General features: G+C 37.5%; 1 protein-coding gene across 6 annotated transcripts in view; it reads left to right on the top strand.

Annotated features, from left to right (window-relative positions):
* The window catches only part of INPP4B (inositol polyphosphate-4-phosphatase type II B), a 920,894-nt gene that overhangs the window by 821,336 nt on the left and 79,095 nt on the right, over positions 1 to 20,463 (top strand). For all 6 annotated transcript variants that reach the window (XM_027866808.1, XM_027866807.1, XM_027866810.1 and 3 more), the window contains one exon: positions 1,531 to 1,628. In XM_027866808.1, the coding sequence (XP_027722609.1) occupies positions 1,531 to 1,628 (98 nt within the window). The remainder of the gene's footprint in view (positions 1 to 1,530; positions 1,629 to 20,463) is intronic.

Raw genomic sequence — 20,463 nt, 5'->3', positions numbered from 1 at the left:
ATAGAGGGATGGATGGATGGATGATAGAGGGATGGATGGATGGATGAATGATAGAGGGATGGATGGATGAATGATAAAGGGATGGATGGATGGATAGATATACAGGTAGAGAAATAGATGATGGATGTGCATATATACACATTTATATATGTATATATATGTGGGGAGGAGGTATATATTTATCTGTCTATACATACATATACATGCATACAGTAGATAAAAAGATACAAAATACCTAAGAAAGGTGAATACTAGCTACTAAGGAAATCAATATAGGCTCTCTGTAGGAGATAACACCTCACTTGAGTTTTTAAGTCATTCTGTAAGATGAAAGAGAATAAATACCTTCCAATGTGATGAGACCCTATGGAAAGGGGGTAAACAAACATATTGAATGTTCTATAAAGGAAACAAACAGTTTACAAACCAATTTGCCTGGAATGTTCATGATGAAAAGTAATGTGCAATAAGCAAGGAAAGGCATCCTGGAACCAGACTGAAAAGGACTTTAAAAACCAAATATTGGAATTTCTTTTTTATCCTTGAGGCAAAGTGGAGACACTGGAGATCTTCAAGCAGGGGAGTGACAGGATCAGATTTGTGCTTTGAAAATATCAGTTTGGCATCTGTGTGAAGAATGAATGAGAGAGGTGAGAGACTTAATTCAGGGACATGAATTAAAAGACTAAAGCAATAGTCCAGTTCAGAGGTGAGAAGGAGCAGAACCAGAGTGCTTGGTGATTGACTGAGTGGAAAAATGGAACAGATGTGAAATATATTGTAGAAGTTAAATTTGGCAACTGGTCTGAGGGGAGGGAATGTCCAAGATGGGACTCTTTGAGATAAGGAAATATAAGGACATTTGAAAGCTTGGGGGACATTTATCCCCCTGAAAAATAGAAGGCTTAAGAAGAGGGATAAGGAGGGAAGCCTATCATTAATGGTTTTCAAATACTTGAATCTAAAGCACAAAATTGTATTTCATGAGAGATCAGTGCATGAAAAGGACAAACCAGTGTCATAGCCCAAGGTTCCAGGTCAAATTAGAGGAAACAAACTATGCACAGAGTCCAAGTAGGTGTGGCAGGATTCCTGCGAAGTCCAGAGACCCAAACCAAATAGAATGGCATGGCAAAAACAGGGTCTGAATATTTTGGGGAGTTCAAGGTGGAACAAAGGTTTGAGTTAAGAGATGGAAAACACAGGCACTTGGCCAGGCACTCTGGGGAGTCTTCACAGTTCCAGCACAGAAGAGAAAAAAAGAAAGGCAAACCAAGAGTGGCTCAGGTTTTGAAGCAGAGAAAAAGGAAATAAGGAAGTTCAGACCCAATGTTCTCTTTCTTCGCAGAGGAGAAACCACGTTATTTTCTAATTGTAAGGAAGGGTGGGAAAGATTCAGAGATAGAAGACAATTGAAAAGTATTGAAGTATCCGTTGTTGGGAGAATCCATAAAAACAGAGATTCCCCTTCTTAGGTAGCCTTATGGTCCCAGTTTATTCTCACTCCCTTCCCTCTCCTTCTCTTTTAAGGTTTGGAGATGTCTCTCTGCAAGAAAGCATTAATCAGGAAAACTTTGAACTCCTCAAGAAATATTGCCAGTTGTTTACCGAAAAGATGCCTCCTGAGTGTAAGTATGCACCTTCTTGAAGATTTGGACAAAAGGAGCAGAGGGTAGAGGAAGAGACGGGAAGGTGATTGTCTCCATTGACTTTCTGAGCCAGAGCTGCTGATTTACAAGGTGGCATTAGGAAGCTCTGTGGAGTTACTATATCCTCTTTGAGTTCTTCCTGAATATAATATCTTGTATGTTTGCTGTGGCCCTGCTAAACATGAAAAGTGAAAGATAAGCAAGCAGTAACTACAAATCCAAATGAGAGTTTATCAAAGCTTGTTTATATTAAATAGTTATATTAGATGTTTCATATATGGTTAGTGTTTTTAGCCTATGGTAGACAGACCATAAATATGGATTGAGGACAAATATGGATAGGAACAAAATATATAAAATAAAAGGAATGAATGAAGACTCTTAAAAAATAAAAAAATTAAAACCATTACCAGATTTTATATCCTTTCAAGCACATTATGTAATGACAATCATAACAGTGTGAGGCAAGTGAGACATTTGCTTCAGGTTCACAAAGCTTAGGGGTCAGTAAGTCAATAAACATTTCTTAACCACCTACTATGTGCCATGTGGGCAGTACAGTGGATAGATTGCTAGGCCTGGACTCAGGAAGACATCTTCCAGAGTTCAAATGTAGTCTCAGACACTTACTAGCTGCATGACTCTAGGCAAGTCACTTAATCTTGTTGGCCTCAGTTTCCTTATCTATAAAATGAAAAATGAGCCACAGAAGGAAATGGTGACCCACTCCAGTATCTTTGTCAAGAAAACCCTCAGTAAGGTCACGAAGAATCAGATAAGGCTGAAAATGACTCAACAACAACAACAAACAACATGTCAGGCACTGCATAAATGCTGGATATACACAGAAAGGGAAAAGACAACTCTTGCCCTCAATGAGGGAGACAACACATAGAAAGAAGCTGAAAAGGAAAGGGAAGTGGTAACAGGATGATGTCCAGAGCAACACAGCTGGGTGAGAAATGAAGCGATCGGTGTCCTCGTTAAATAGAGCGTATGGGAGGCACCCCATTGTCCACCCTACAACTTCTCCAGCTGGAGGGAGGGAGGAGCATCGAGGGTATTTAGATGGTGGGAGTTTCACAGTTGATGGATTCAGGTCTTGTAGCTTAAGGACATTCTGAAGAAATCCAGAGGAGTGCAGCCAGGTGGGAAATGAAGGGTGCGTAAAATAGGAAAAATGCTACTCTCTAAATAAATAGGTAAAATACTCTCCCTAACACACCGTGCCATTGTGATGGAGCAATGATTAAATATTCTTCCCTTAGCTCATTATTGTTTATTGGAAAAAGTCCTGGATTTCTTTTTTTTTTTTTAATTAGAAGAGCTGGATTCAAATCTTGACTCTGCTACTTCTTACCTCTGTGACCTTGTACAAGTCACTTAATTTCCCTGAGCCTCAGTTTCTTCATCTGTAAAATGAAAATGTAGTAAATGGTTGCTGGGGTCCCTTCTACGTCTAGAACTATGATCCACTTCTGGAGACAAATCTTTTCATCCATAAAATGAGTTGGGGGCAGAAGGACGGTGGGACTAGATAATCCCCTAAAGTTTCTCCTAGCTCTAAAATCTTATGACTTATAAAATGCATAAATCCCCAGAAAGAAGAAAAAAAATCACTTTGTCTTGACATCATTCAGCTTTTTTCTTGCTGTCACATGGCAATTGGTACTTGAAGCAGTGCAGCAGCAGTGAGCCAAGTATTGATTTGGAATTCACCCAGATGCAGCACACAGTCCTTGTATGTGGAAATGTACCCAAGGAGCAGAAATTAGGCCTTTAGAAAGGACTGAAAACATGTGTTGCTTTAGGACAGAAGCTGGAGCTGCAATCTGTTTGTCATCATAAAGTACATTATTTTGTTTAGTTTGAATTGTTTTCAAGGGAAGGAGCTTTCGTTCAGTCAACAAAAGCTTATTGACCTACTATGGTTTTAAGAAGCACCTCTTGTGCTCACAAAGCAACACAATGTAGTGTATTGAGTGCTTTCAGTGAAGTTGGGAAGTTATGTGTAACCATATGATAGGTATCTTTATGGGCAAGTCCCCTAACTTCTTTCATCCTCAATTTCCTCATCTATAAAACGGGCACAGTCATTGCTTCTACTTGGAGAGTTATTGTGAGGGTCAAATGGGATGCTACATGTAAAGCATTTTCAAATCCTTAAACAGCTGCATAAATGTCAGGTATTATTCAAGGTGCTTTACCAGATGTAAGGCAAACTATGATCTGTAAATAAGAGCTACAAAAAGAAGTATTTTATCAGTGTTGAGAGAAAATTTATTCAAAACTAGGGGAATCAAGGAAGTCTTCTTGGAAGAGGAAGCTCTTGCATTATTTCATTTGATTCTCAGAACCCTAGCATGAGGTAGGTAATAGTTCACATTTATATACTGCTTCAAAGTTTGCAAAGCACTTAGCTCATGACAAACCCAGTAAGGTGGTTAGTGAGGGAATTATAATCCTCATTTTCCATTTAACCCAATGTCCAGCCTTCCACTAAAACTCTGGGACCCACAAAAATGAGATCTATTATCAGGTGTTGAACCCAAAGGGTTATATTCTCTTTTGGCTCATAAGCCAATATTTGGAATTTACTCCTGGAAATTTTCAAATCGACTCATGTTTATATTTCCACAAATATAATTGATAAAGCCCCTAGCTGCCAGACAAGCATTTAAGGTAACAAATATTTATTGGGTAAAGGACTTTCTTCATTTCGCATTGCAGAAAATACTTAAGATGCAAAGGCCTCACAGGAGACCATGAATAGACACAGAAAACATATAAATAGCCTATAAACTCCCTTCAAGAAGAAATTAAACTCTGGGTTGACAGTGGATGTAACACTGCCATTCTGTCCACCCTCTCTCCCACAGGGCCTTAGGTAATCTCTCCCAGGTTTATACTTCTACCCTATGGTTTAGGCTCTCCATGGAAGGCAGACAATCTAAGTCTGTTAAACTTGCAACACCACTCCCAAAAGACCTTCACTTTTCAAATACAATGAGAAGTCAGTCTGTTGGCTCACTTTTACAGGCCTTTTCAAAGGGTAACTATCCTCTCTATCCTCTGAGCAATAGGATAGAGGTAGTTCCAAGAAATAGAACGGTAAAGGGAATATTTTCTTAAGTGAGAGGAAATTACATATTTGTAGGAAAAGGAGAGTGAGCCAATGTAGAGAGAAATAATTAAAGTCTAAAGAGAAGGATAATGAATTAAACAAAGACTTAGGATGACAGTGAAGGTGGGAAAATGAATTGAGAGAAGTATGGATGGAATCAGGACACAAGTACATGAGGTTAGAATTGGTGAGGAGAAAGAATACCTCTTCCTCTGAGATTGTAAGGAAAAAGAACAGTATGGTAGGGAGAGACAGAAATTTTGAAGTGTGGAGGAGAGAGGAGTTTAGCAAGCTCATGTGATGATTTTGATCTTCTCAGTAAATTAAGAAGTGGGATATCTGCTGAGAGTAAGGGGGGCACATTTGGGGCTGAGGACTTGCCATTAGAAAAATCTTCAGAATAAAGGAAGTAGAGAAATTCTAAAGACCGTTAAGATTTGAAAATAAGGATCTTATTCAGTGAGGTGCTTACCACAGAATATGGCACAGAGTAGACTCTTAATAAAGGTTTCTTGATTAATTGAGGCAATACTTTTTGATGGAAAAACACTGAAATTAAAGTATGAGAATATGAGTTTTGAGTCCTGGCTCCTTTGGTTGCTTCTGGAGTGAACTTCGAAGATATTTAGTCGATTAATCACCAAACATTTATTAACACCTACAAGGTGAGAGTCATTGTGCTAAGTGTTGGGGATGAAAAGCCAAAAATGAACCAATGCCTGACCTTGAGGAGCTTACAGTGTGTCTGGAGAGAAAAACTGTGCATAAGCAAGCATATGAAAAATCAGTATTAAGGGCAGAGGAAAAACAAAACTGGAGGGATCAGGAAAGGCCTGATGTAGGAAATGTTGCTTAAGCATAGTTCTAAAGGAAATAAGGGATTCTAAGAGATAGAGGTGAGCTATAGTGACAGAAGATGGAGTGTCATGAGAGAAACAGAAAGAAGGTCAGTTTGCCTTCACACTGTGATGCAGGAAAGGGAATAATGTATAATAAAATTAGAAAGCCAAAAGGGGTGCTTATATTGTATCCTAGGGACATTAGGGAGCCATTGGACTTTATTGAGTAGAGGAATGATATGGTCAGATCTGCACTTTTGGAAAATCAATTTGGCATCTGGGTGAAGGATGGATAGGAGAGGAAAGAGGCTTGAGGCAGGGAGACCAATTAAGAGCCTTTTGTAATAATCCAGGCAAGGAGTGATGAAGGCCTGTATTAGGAGGGCAGCCATGGAAGTGGTAAGAAAGGGACAGATTTGAGAGATATTGAAGAGAGAGAAATGACAGGATTTGATAACTGTTTTTATGGATGAGATGAGGGAGAGGGAGATGTCAGAGATAATGCTGAGGTAGTGAATCTGGATAATTGGAAGGATAATGGTGCCCTTGAGAAAAAAAAATAGAGTTTGGAAGGTGGGATGGATTTGGAGGACAATATAGTTTAGATTCTCAGTGCCTCAGTTTCCTCACATTTAAAATACAGGTACTGTTCCAGATGAAGCTCTAGGGTCCCTTCAATCTGTATCTATGTTTCTTTGGCAGAAGTGAGGTAAAATAGCATGAGTAGCCTGAATTTGAGGTGATTTCCTTTCAGGATTTCTTCTAGCATATACTGTGTCCCAAAACAAAACCTTCCTTTAAAGCAGCTCTGCCTGCATGTCCATACACATAGATGATTTAGAATGCTTTGCATTTAGATTTTAATTATAATTGACTATTTGCCCTTAACACTAAATACTAATTTTTAATAGCAAAAGAGAAATTTACTATATGGAAAATCTTTGACTGCTTCCTTATCTCTAAGTCAGCTTGCCTGTTCTAAATGAAAGAATGAAAATGGACTGAACAATGTTCATTTTCTCATAAACTTAAATATTCTTTCCCCCTCCTTTGGTTGCCATGGTGAGGAGGGGGTATTTTGTATTCTAACTTCACTGAGAGTTTTTGCTGTTTACATTATTTATAACATCCACACTTGGAGGTATTCTCAGAGATTTCACTTTCAACTTCATTTCTACGCAAATCAATTCTTCAGGGACTTTTAACTCATGTGAGTATATCCTTTGAAGGTGTAGATGATGATGATTAACAGGTGTGCAATGTTCGACAAGGCTGGAGCTACTTTATGAGCAGTTTTTGAATAAACACTTGAATAAAGATTGTCACATCTCCTGAAAACAAAGAGAGCTGTTTTTCTTCCACTCTCTGATTTGGATTCAACTCCTTCAGCATGTATGGTATACCTAGGAGTCCAACACAGTGATGGGCACTGGGAAGAATAGGCATGATAGATATACCAATCCCTGCCATCAAAGTGCTCAAAACTCTTAAGGGAACAAGACAAAGTGGCAGGAGGAAAGGGTTTATAAAAATATAGGAAATCTTCTTATAACATGTAAGAATAGATTACAGCATTTAGAACTGGGGAAATGAGTCAGGTGAGCTCCTCACTGTAGAGCTGAGGAAAAAGAAGCAGGAACAATGAAACTGCCTTGATCCAAGTCCCAATAGCTAGTAAATAACACTTGTGATGTGAACATTGGTCCTCTGATACCCAATTTAATGTTCTCTGTACCATAACGTAAACCCATAAAATGAAGATGTGTTTCTAGCTAACTCTTAATTTTTTCATTATTCACAGAATCTTCACTCTCATTCATTTCTTATTCATTCTCTTTATTTTTGCATCAGTTATTTCAAAATATATTACCTCTCCCTTAGCCACTGAGCCTTTCTTGTTAGAAAGATAAAAAGAAAGAAGGAAGGAAGGAGGGAGAGAGAAAAAAAAGAAATAGAAAAGAAAGAAAGGAAGGAAGGAAAAAAGAAAGAAGGAAAGGTGAACACAGTGAAAACTAATCCATTGAGGGAGGCTGAAAACATATGCAACATTTCATAAGAAAGAATGAATGAATGGCATACATTAAGTTTTACTAGGTCCCAAGCATTATGCCAAGTGAGAAAAAACCAGATTGCCCCTAGTCTCATGGAGATCACACTCTAATTGGGGTGATAACATATAATAACAAGTTCATCTGCAGAGTGGATGAAAAGGCATAAAGTCCTAAGAGACTTGGACTATAATGCAACATCTTTTTTTTCTGAAAATAAATAATTACACAGCACTTGAGCACATTTTCTTATCCTTTTTGTTAATATTATTATAGTCATTTTGCATATAGTTTTTTTTTCTTGCTTCAGCTTGTTTCATTCTGTATCAATTCATACAAGTATTTCCATGTTTCTCTGGGTTCCTCAATTCACTATTTATTACAGTAATACTTCATTCCATTAATGTAACCCACTTTGTTTCCCATACTTTTTAACCCAACCATAAACAATGAATAGCCCTCCAATTATTTGTCTTTATAAGGAAATTTTGTAATACTATTTACGTAATTCTAAAGTGCATCTTGGTAGGATGACTTCTAGGTATTTTATTCATTTTGAAGTTATTTTAAGTCAGATTTCTCTTTTTTTCATCTCCTCCTGACTTTTACCACTGTTATAGTGAAATGATGATGATGATTTTTTAGAATTAGGTTTTATTTTGCTACTTTATTGAAATGATTATTACGCTTAGTTTCTTTGATAATTCTCTGATATTTTCTAAGTAAACCATCATGCCATCTACAAATAGGGGTCATTCTGTCTCTTCTTTGATTGTTATACTTTTCATATATTTCTTTCATTTTATTGCTATCACTACCATTTCTAACTATATCAAACAGTGGAGACAAAGTGGAACATCCTTATTTTACTCATTTATTGAAAGTGAAAACTTCTCATGTTTCTCCATTGCACTTAGTACTTTATTTTTATGCATGTCCATGTATTTCATCAAATTAAAATGGCCTTTCTACACATATTTTGGGGAGTTTAGCATAAATAAATGTACTTTAAAAAAAACTTTTTCTGCATCTCCTGGTATGTTTTTTTTCCATTGTTTTAGGTTTTAATGTGAAAATATGCTAATTTTCCCCCTGATGTTGAGCCAGCCCTGCTTTCGTGATATAAATCCAATTTTCCCATAGTGAACTTTTTTTTGATATTTCAATATAGTATTTATGGTTTATATCTTCATTTAAAATTCCTGTGTTAATATGGGTTAGTGTTATTGGTCTATAATTCTCCTATTCTGCTTTATCTCTCCTCAGTTTAGCTATTGGAACCAACTTTATCTCATAAAAGGAGTTAGATGGAATGATTTTTTTTATCAGTTACTAGGGATGATTTGTTTATAATAGATATTAATCATTTTAAAATGTCTAATATAATTCACCTGCCAAAGTGTCTCGTTGGTTCCCTAATCCCCAAATTTGGGTTGTTCATTTTTACTTTCTGAGGTGGCTTATTTAAGATCTCAGTTTCTTATTTCATTAATTTGAATACTTTATATTTTTGTAGAAAATAATTCCTTCAAATTCTTATTTCTGACTATTGTAGGTTATGATAATTCTTTTTAAATTAGCTCTCTTATGAATCTACCTTGCTCATCTTTTATTTGGACAATTTGTTTTTTTTTAATTAGGTTAGCAAAAGTACATTAATTTTTGTTAGTCTTCCCCCAAAAAACTTTTCTTATTTTTATTGTATTTAATTTTAAATTCTATCTACTTCTCCAATTGTCAAGATTTTTTTTCTGCTTTTGTTTATTGATTATCTATTTTTTTTTTTAGTTTATAATCTTAGGTCATTAATCTTGTCTTTTCCTATTTCCTCTAAAGACTACATTAATGGCATCAAAAACATTTTGGTATTTTTTTCTCATTGTTACGATTTTCTTTCACATATTTGTCAGTTTTTTCTGTGGTTGATTCTTTCACCCACTTATTATTCTGGATGTCATTTAAGTGTGTATCTTTTGCTTTTGATTCATACATTAAAACAGTTGAGCAGAGACAGAATCTTGAGAGACCCACCATCCCACTTGAAACTCTTGACATCATAGGATCATATGAAAGCATAGCAAAACTTTCTAGTTTCGTATATTACAGAAAGTGCCATTTTAGGACACGGAGACAAGAGTCAAATGTAACAACATCAATTTTGCCTAGATCTCTAATTTTATTTTTGCCTCTCTGTTTAGGGCTAGCTTCCTCTCCAACTCTTCCCTCCCCCACCATGTGTCACCCTATTTTAATCCTTTGAGAAATATTTATTTTGTGTTTCAGAATATAATGGGGAAGAATGGCTAAACTTTTAGACTTCATATTAAAAAAAGATCTGTATCTTTTAAATATAATATAATGTAATGTAATGTAATACATAACATAACATAATTTTACATATATTTATAAGGGACCAAAAATTTAGTATGAGAGGGAAAAAAAAGTAAGGATATGTAATGAGTCATAATGGCCAGACAAAAAGAATTAATAGTCTTGCCATACACTGCCCTAAACAGACCACATCTATCTTAATGTGTTTAGTTCTGGATATCACAGTTTTGAGGGGACATTGATAACTGGATGTCATCAGACGTATCCTAGTGGCTTTTTTTTCAAAGTGGCTTTGTGTTTTAAATTAATCATGCAATATACTCCTTTAGTTTTACAGTATGGACTTTTATATTATACTTGAATTGTTTTAATTTCCTTAGATGAATAAAAATAATGTCTTTTATGACTAAGGATTCAATGAATTCTTGCCTTTAAAAATAAAATTTTCTGAGCATGCACCCATTTTAATACAATGTGCTTTGCACATCTACAGCTTAAGCGAATGGAAAGGGGGGCAATCAGGATGCTGAGATGTTAGGAGACCATTCCATGTGAAAATCAGTTGAAAGAACTAGGGTTTTTGTTTTTTAAAATTATTACAAGGAAGGACTGGAGGAGGGAAGTCAAAAAATAGTATTAGTAAAATCTCAAACGCAAAGAAGAAACAAAGAAACGTAAAATGATACAAATAGAGCATATTTGTTGCTACTTTAAGTTACACATAAACTATTTTTTTAAATGCACATAATAGAAGTTCATAGTTTCTGATAATTTTTTTAATATGTTGAAATGGGTATTTGTTGATGATTGTTGAATTCATAGTAAAAAAAACGAAACAAACTTTTTTTTAATGAAAGTAAGAACTAAGGATAATTACCCTAGAAGAGAAAAGTTTTTTGAAAGGTGGAATAGTTGCATATTGCAGAGAGGGAATCTGCAAGTATTTAAAGTGCTAACGTATGGAAGAGAGACTAGAGCAGTTACAGTTGGCTCCTTCCCACATGACAAGGAGTCATGGTTAGATGCTAGAAAGAGACAAATTTAAGTTGGATATAAGCTAAACATTGCAATAATTTGACTAGTTCCAAAGTGAAGTAGGATGGCCTTAGAAGACTGAAGCCTCACTGAATGGTTTCAAGGAAAGGCTACATGACCACTTATTTACAATATTGTAGGAAGAATGCTTGGTTAAAAATAGGTTAGACCAGATGACCCCGAGGTCTCTTCCAATTCTGTAATCCTATGATTTCTATGATTTTGTGTATGATTCTCTTCTCAGAATCCAGGTCTAAGCTATCAAAAGACATCTGCACATCATTAAATAATTCATTCATGACTCCTTAAAATAATACAAAAGCACAAAGAGTTTAGCCCATTATAATTCTACCATCCTTCCTTAGCACCAGGTCCTGTGGCCTGTATTTCATAATAACTGAGTCAGAAGAGATTTCTTTTTATGTATTTTTTAAATTACCTTTCAAGTTTTTGCCATGGGTGATCAGAACTATAAAATTCATTTGAGAAAAGAGATGAAAGTCTGTGGATCAAAGATATCATTCAACTGTGATCAGCCTGAGAATTTTGATATTTGTTTTCATATATTGCTTTTTTTAATTTTCTGTTTGGAAATAATTCCTCAGGGAACAGTTTCAATGGGGTTTTGTTTATTTTTTTTCAAGTTTTTAATGTATCCCAAAGAATTACATTTTCCAATTTTAAACCATCTCTATCTGCTTTCATTTAATTTGCATTTGTTTGCTTGCTAATGAATGTTGTTATATAACTTTTACACAGAATTAAAGGAGAGATTTCATGTTGGAAAATAACTGTGATCATATGATTTCAAGGCTGGAAGGAACCTTACAGATCATCTAGTTAGTTAGCAGATATTTAGTAGGTGCCTACTATGTGTCAGGCACTGTGCTAAGCACTAGGGATACATAAATGAAAAGAAAAAAACAGTCTTTGTTCTCATGGAGCTTACAGTCTAATGGTAGAAGGGAAGACATAAAGTAAACTGAAAACAGAGTGAGAGAAAGTACCCACCATACAAGAATGATGGAGAAGATAATAGGAGTCCAATTGGTGGGGAAATGAAGAGATGTCTCACCTGAGTACTTAAACGGTGGTATGTCGACAAGCTCATTGTTTCACAACTGAGAAGTCCAAAGTTCAGAAAAGTGGTTACTTTCCCAAGGTTAAAAAATGATCCGATGGCAGAACTAAGTTTCATTTTAAGTCACCATCAAATATTAGGCATCTACTTTGTATGATTGCTCCATCCTAGAGGAGAAAGGTATTTTAGTTGACATTTGGTCCCTGTCCTTGTGGAGCTTACAGTCTAATAAGACACAAACAGATAAATATAATACTCAAAAATATGTTAAGTGAGCCAGAGAAGTACAAAGTAAAGGACTACATGAGGTCTGAAGTGAAAGGAGATCAAGAAAGGTAATTTTTGACTTAGATGTTAAAATATAGATATAAATTCAGCAAAAAGGAAAGAACAAAGAGACAGAGAGGAGAGGAGAAAGAAGAGAAGAGAAGAGACAGAGAGGAATGTTCCACAGTGATATAAAGAAAAGCACAGTGCCCCTGCCCTGCCCCAGAGGAATACATAGTATAATAATAACTACAGCTGTCATTTACATAGTTTTTAAGATTTCAAAACACTTTACACATGTGTCTCTTTTGATCCTTACAACAACCCTGTGAGGTGGGTACTACTACCTCGATTTGCAAATCCCCAATTTACAGATGAGGAAACTGAGGCTGAGAGAGATTAAGTGACTTACCCAGGGTGATATTCAGGTCTTATTTACTCCAAATTCAATGCTCTATCTACTGTTCCACCTAGCTGTCTCAATATGTAGAGATGATAAGAGAGGGTATGAATTAAAGCTAAAAAGATGGGGCTCCTTAGATTGGAGGGGACCTCAAGTGACAGGCAAAACCATTTGAAGTTTACTCAGAAGCCGCTGAAGATTATTCAGTAGAGAACTGGCACAAACAAATTGAAAACTAAGAAAGATAAATCTGATGGCACGATGGAGTAGAAGAGGAAAAATGAGGAGAAAGGAAAACATGTTGGGCAATTGGGGCATTACACCATTCAGATGTTAATGAAAATCATTAGGCGTAGATATATCCTGCTTATCCCATCTGCAGTTGACCAGAGACTGGGAAAGCTAGCCAGTATGTTGCATGGCAGATTCAGAATCTGGATTGATCTCAACAGGCTGAAATGCCTGGGCTTAACCCAATAAAAATGACTTTTTATAGGATAACCAATGAATGTGAAAGAATTTATTCCCATTTGTCTAGGTCTTGTGCTAGGTCCTAAGGGATACAAATACATAAGTGAGTCAGGCTCTGTTCTCCAGGAGCTCACATTGAAATAGGGAGATATAAAATGTAGGGAAGTGTTCAGGAAAGAGACTTTTAGTTTAGGCAATTGCAGGGATAGGGAGTAGAACCGTAGGGCAGTAGTTTGCTATACCTATTCCAGTAACAGTAGTTGAGGAGTTACATCTGGACTTTTAGGATAGGAATCTTCCAGATAATTCAGCTCCCTCTCAAATGCAGCTCAAAATCTTTTCTGGGAATTGTAGTTTTAGAAAATTACCTGGAACAGTAAGAGTTTAAGTGATTTGCCAAGGGTCCCATAGTGCCAGAGACAAGACTTGGACCCAGCTTTTTCTGGATCCAGGACTGACTTAATCCCTGACACCATGCTGCCTGGTGGCTTGTAATGGGTTTTTACACACACACACACACACACATGCACACTCATGCATACATACACACATATGTATATGTGTCTATGTATGTGTACATATATACACACACATGCATGTATACAAATACATTCGTTATTATGCCCAGTGTAAGAAGTGGAATTGTGGAGGGATTGTAAGGGAAGAAGGAACTTTGTCATTCTAGACCCAAAGGGTCATTATTCTAGGAGGAAAAAAGAGACTAGCAGAGGGGCTAGATACCCATGCTGGGTAGGTTCTGGTGTTCTGGTGGATGACTGGATGAGATAAATTTAAAATGCTACACCTGAGTTCAAAAAATCAACTTTACGAATACAAGACTGAGGAGATGAGGCTCAAAAGTGATTTGTATGAAAAAAGAACAGAGTGGACTACCTACTATATGCCATGGCAGCCAGAAAAAAAAAACAATCTTAGGGTACATCAAGAGAAACAGTGTTCAAATTAAGGAAGGTGGTGGTACCTCTTTCCCCTGCCATGGTGAAAATGCCTCTGGGATATTTTCAAAGGATATTTGCCAAATAGAACATGTCCAGAGAAGGCCAAACAGGATGGTCACAGGGCTTAAAACTATATTATGTGAGGATGATCTGAAGCCCCTGGGGATGTTTACTCTAGAGAAGAGAAGACATTCTTGGGGCATAACATCCATTTACAGATATTTGAAGGGCTCTCTTGTAGAAGAATTAGGTAAATTCTACTTGCCCTGTGAAGGTAGAACTAAGGACAATGGACAAAGCTGTCCAAATATGCGATGGACACCTCTAGGAGGTGGTGGGTTCCCCATCGCTGGATGTTATTCCATGGAGTCATTATTGATGGATTATTCTGAGTGGGTGATGAAGAAGTGGAGTTGTTTGATGCAGACAATTTTTTCCCCAAGGACATTGGCAAAAAGGAGAAAAGATAGCAGGTGAATGGGGTAGAAAAGTGAGCCTTCTAGTTTTTTGTTTTTCCAAAGAATTGGTAAGTTCTGAGCTTATTTCTAGAAAGATGAGAAGGAACCAGCAGAAAAGGAAAAACTGAACATCTCTGAGTGAGATAGAGAGGGGAAAAACAAGGATTACTCAAAGAAGTGTCTGAAAGCGATGGGAAGGAAGATAAAGGCAGTAGTGAAAGGGATTCCCCTTAGTCAAGAATAAGACTATCTCTTTTTTTCTGTAAAAAGAAGAGAAAAGGAAGTAAGTAGGTGATGATGTTGAGAAGTTTTAAGTAATTGAGCAGAGGAAATAAGGAGTGCACATCATATGGCCACAGTGAAGGAGAAGGGGGTCATTTGTTCTTAAGTGTGGGTGCAAGATGTGTGGTGGGGAACATGAGGAGAAATGAATAGGAGTGGAATTGTCACTGACTAGACAGATCATCAAGCAACACCAAAGGCTCTGCTGGGGTTGTGCACCATAAATTTATGTGGCAGAAAATCAGCTCCCTTCTGTGGCTTTCTCTGGTGGAGCTCAGCAGCCCAAGGCCAGGAGCAGAGAAACAGCATAGATTTTCTGACTCCCAGTCAGTGCTCGTTCCTCTATGTCACAGTGACTCTAAATATGGTAATAGGAACATTTTGTCTTTCCTATGCGGTGACTTGGCTTCCAGTTGTCATACTTTTAGGCTCTTTCCCAATAATTTTGGATTTGTCTTAGCTACATGCTCTGTGTCACCTGCCCCCTTAGACTTTAAGTTGGAAGCCCAGATGTGATCTGGTCTAATCTGTAATCGACCAAAAATATCATCTGCATAGGAACCCACTGCCCCCCAGAGAAGCCCATTGAAGCCCATTTCCCTTTGGAATAGGTCTAATTACCCAGAAGTTTTTTCCTTGTGTAAATTCTGAATCTGCCTCACTATAGCTTTTATCCACAAGTACTCATCTGGTGTTTTCTCTAGTTCTCTTTCACCCTCCTCATCACCCTCTTCTTTCCCTCATCTATGACCAGGGCAGAATATAACAGAGCAATCGTTCTGCTATAGAAGCTGTCGCCTTCTACATATAGTTGTCATTCATCATTTTAGTCATGGCCAACTCTTTGTGACCCCATTTGGACAAAGATATTGGAGAGGTTTTCCATTTCCTTCTCCAGCTCATTTTATAGATGAGGAAACTGAGGCAAATGGGGTTAAGTGACTTGCTCAGGTCACACAGCTAGTAAGCATCTGAGGTCAGATTGGTATTCAGGTCCTCCTGAATCCAGGGCCAAGATTGCAGCCTAACATGTGGTTTCCCTTTTTTTTAGCTATCATATCATATGGTTCACAGAACACAGACACACATGTATATGCACATACCTACATATACACAAAGTTGGCCTTTATGATCAGCAGAAGGTGCCATTTTCAAAATCACTAACCAGGTTTAACCATTTAAACTGTGACCATGGTACAATATAGTTGCGCTGTTTATAATCAAATAAATCTGATGAGATGGAATTCACAACTTTGGACTTTAGTCCTATGCCTAGTGAAAATTGTATTATGATGGCAAAGTCATAAAAGTTTCCATCTTAAAAAAAATGTTTTAAGTGTCCTCTCCTCACTCTATGAGATTTGTAGTTGCTAAATTGTATTCGAAGAGAAATTCTTTTTGGAACTATATTCTTGTCTGAGAAATCTGTAGTCAGCATGGCGTAAAGGAAAGAAGCCATTAGAAAGTGAGTGTTAGCCTGGCTACTGTATTAGGTTAGAGGAAAGAAGAAGTTGAGGATGAGCTCTGTGTGTGTGTGTGTGTGTGTGTGTATGTATGTACATGAATGTTTGCTAGATGTAATCTAGATAAAGTCCTGCTCCCATCTCAGGGGAACTAGGTTTCCTGACTCATGTGAAGACCAGTTCTGACCACTGCCACTGTTCCTTGGAAGTAGCCTAACCCCTCCATGATTGTTTAGTGTTGATATGGAACTCAATATTGCAGCAAGCTCTGTCAAGAGTTTTATTAATTGTTTTTCACCACAGTTCTGTGAAGCCAGTCAGGGTTATAAACCTCATTTTACAGATGAGGAAGCAGGTACTGAGGGGTTAAATAGTTTATCCAAGGTCACACATCAAGGCAGGCAGGGCTGGAATGAGAAACTATTGCCTCTGAATCCTCACTCGTTGCTTCCTTGAACTCCCTTTGAAAAATGAAGCTATCCCAGGAAACAGATTTGTTCTTTCCCAACTCACACTTCAGGGGAATTAGAAGTAGAGGGGCATGATAGGTGGTCTACTGGGCTTTTTGGACTTGTTAGGTCCTGTAGCTTGTTTTAGTTCTATGAATGTCTTTTACTCATTGAACATATATTTATTAAATGTCTACTCTAGGCAAGGCACTTTGCTAGGGGCTGGGACTTCAGATACAAAAATGAAACAAGCTGGTCCTCCATAGGCTTGCATTCCTTAGGATATTAACATATAAATGGAAAATCAAATATGATGTATTTTCTTTTTTTCCTCTCCCTTGGATTAAAAAAAAATTTATTATGACAATGTCCCTATGCAGAAAACAAAATAGGAGGATAGTATATGAACCTATGAATCTTCCCTATGTACAGCCTAGAATTGAGGAGGTGGATGGATGGATGGATGGATAGATAAATAGATATGAATATACATCTATACCTATCTGTATCTGTAAATGTGTGTATATATACACACATGTATAGACGTATATATATATATGTACATAAATATATGAATATACGTCTCTATCAATCTATAAATCTAACACGATAGCTTATCTGTGCCCCTTATTTTTATGTCTGGCTTTTTTCTCTTTATGTTTTTAATTATTCATTGACACTGCTGTCTTTGCTTCATTGTTTGAAGTATCACTATCATTATTCTCTCCATTTCCCCCTCCCCATAAAAAATAAATGCCCTGCTTATATACAAGGTACTCTTTGGGGGCATTTTTCTTTAAAAATTTCCCCCAAATCATTATTTATTTATTTTTACTATTCTTTTTAAAAAAAAAATTGAGTTCCAAATTCTCTCCCTTTCTCCAGCTCCTTCCCCACATTGAGAAGGCAAGCAATATGATATCAATTATGCATGTGAAACCACATAAAACATTTTCATATTAACCATGTTGTAACAATAACAATAACAAAAAACAATAAAAATAAAGAAATTGAAAAAAGTATGCTTCAGTCTATACTCAGAGTTCCTCAATTCTCCCTTTGGAGGTAGAGATCATTTTTCATCAAGGGTCCCTGGGAATTGTCTCAGATCATTGTCTTGATCAGATTAGCTAAGTCATTCACTATTGATCATCATTGCAGTAGTGCTGTTACTACATATACATGGCAAGAGAAGGCAAGTGCAGGGTCAGAAATTTCAAGCTATAAGGTACCTTAAAGGCTTTCTAGTCTGAACCTGTCCCATTATGGATGAGGATGCTCTGGACCCAGAGAAGCGGGCCTTGCATCTTACCTAAAGTCATACAGATGAGTAGAAGAGCAAAGACCTACTCCCTGGCACCCTGACTCTGAATCTGGCACTCTCTCCAATGCAACATGCTGTGTCTTAAAGAAGGTGCATGAGCTGTGCTGGGCCATGGAGTGTCATGTGGAGTAGAAAGCTAGAACAGGAAGGCTTATCTGCATGTAGTGTAGATCAAGGTCTGCCTGGAGGTCTTCAAGCAGAGTCAGCTCCAGGATGTAGGGAAGTGAGTGCTGAGCTTGGGGTCAGGAACACCTGAGTTCGTATCTTGTCTCAAATATTTAACAGCTGCATGATGTTGGACAAGTCACTCGCTTAGTCTTGTTTTTCTCATCTGTTAAATGGAGAATAGCAACTACCTCAGAGGGATGCTGTGAGGATCAAAGGTGACTTCATTTAAGCTGTCTCAACCTCAGTTTCCTCAACTATAAAATGGCGATAATAGCAGCTACATCCCAGAGGTGGTGTGAAGATCAAATCAGATAATATACTTGAAGTGGTTTCTAAACCCTAAAATGTTCTATGATAACCATTATAGTGATCAGTGTCTTACCCTTCTACCAGACCATAAGCTCCAGGTTTATAAGGGCCCATGTCTTATAAAAAGGGCAGGTGGGTGGTGCAGTGACCAGTCCTGGAGTCAGAAAGATCTGAGTTCAAATCCAGCCTTGGACACTTATTAGCTATGTGACCTTGGGCAAGTCACTTTCTACTTTCTCCTCCTCCTCATACTTTTATTGAGGGAGGGACAGTCTCACCGAAGGGAAAATAAGAACAGGAACCAGGGATTCAAGCATTCAGTGCCGTAAAAGAGGCTCATACCTGATATATATGCCCTTTCAACAAATGTGGGATTTCAAAACATGAACGAGTGTCAACTTTAGACAGTACTCAATATATGACAACCTCAAGAGTTGAGGCGTGCAGATATTTCTTTTCTATATTTAATTTTTAAAGAGTACACCAGGCTAATTATGGGAAAATACTTACTTTACCACTGCAAGACAGCATTATATTGTCATACTCCTTGTACACATACATAGCCTGAAAAGTTTTTAGTTTTCCAGATTCAATTTAATTAAAATTAATTTTTAAAAGCCAACTGATAAGTTTTTCAAAAACAAACTTAAATACAGTTCTAAGAAAAGTACTCTCACAGGTAGATATATTCATTTAATCTATATTCATCTGAAAATGAGCTGGAGAAGGAAATGGCAAACCACTCCAGTATCTTTGCCAAGAAACCCCAAAACCAGATCGTGAAGAGTGGGACATGACTGAAAAATGACGAACAGCAACACATCTTATAAAAACTTTGCCTCGCCTCCAGCACCTACGAGAGTGCTCAGCACTCAGGGGAATTCATAAATAATATGGGCTTACATTTATCAAATGTTTGAAGGTTTGCAGCACATTTCCGTCACAGATACCCCACGGGATAGATGATGGAGGAACTTGAGGAACTAGAGTCTTGAAGAAGTTGTGACTTGTCTGAAGTCATACATATAATTGTGGCAGAGTTGGTTTAAACCCACTTCTCTTCAGACTCTTGAGTCCAGGGTTCTTCCCAATATATCATCCTGTCTCCTCCTAAATGCACACGGAATGAATGTATGAAAGAAAGCTCACCTATGAAAGAAAGCACTTTACAAAGTACATTCATCACAAGAATGCAGTGAGAGAGGTAAAGCGAGAGTGTCTTCATTTTACTAATGAGGAAACTGAGACTCATCAAGTTGACATGACGTGTGCAAGGTCACTCAGTTGGCAAATGGTAGAGGCCAGATTTGACTTTGGGCTTTGGGGGCCTAGGCTATTTCATAGGATCATAGATTTATAGCTTGACAAGACCTTAGATGTCATCGTGTTGACCACCCTCATTCTTGGGTTACTGAGATTCAGAGAGGTCACAGCAAGTAAATGTCATGGGATTTGACCTCTGGTCTTTCTGGCTAAATCCAGCAGTCTATCCATTATGCTGCGTACCACATTGCCTCTGTGGTGTTTTCATATCTCTGGCTGCCCCATTTTCATAGCTTTGGGGAGGATAGTAGCCCTCCCTTCCTGACTTAACTGGGGAATTTACCATCAATCTCTTGATATCATTGTGATGTCAAGTTGCTGGGATCCATGCAAAATACCAATACACACTCTCCCTCTCTCTCTCTCTCTCTCTCTCTCTCTCCCCCTCTCTCCCTCTCCCCCTCTCCCTCCCTCTGTCTCCCCTTCTCTCCCTCTTTCTGCCTTCTTCCCCCTCTCTCTACCTCTTCCTCTCTCTCTCTC

This window comes from Vombatus ursinus, unplaced genomic scaffold (assembly GCF_900497805.2).
Source record: "Vombatus ursinus unplaced genomic scaffold, bare-nosed wombat genome assembly UNPS02014784.1, whole genome shotgun sequence".
Taxonomy (NCBI): Eukaryota; Metazoa; Chordata; class Mammalia; order Diprotodontia; family Vombatidae; genus Vombatus; species Vombatus ursinus.
The sequence above is the reverse complement of the archived record's forward strand: the minus strand, read 5'-3'. Positions and strand labels throughout refer to the sequence as shown.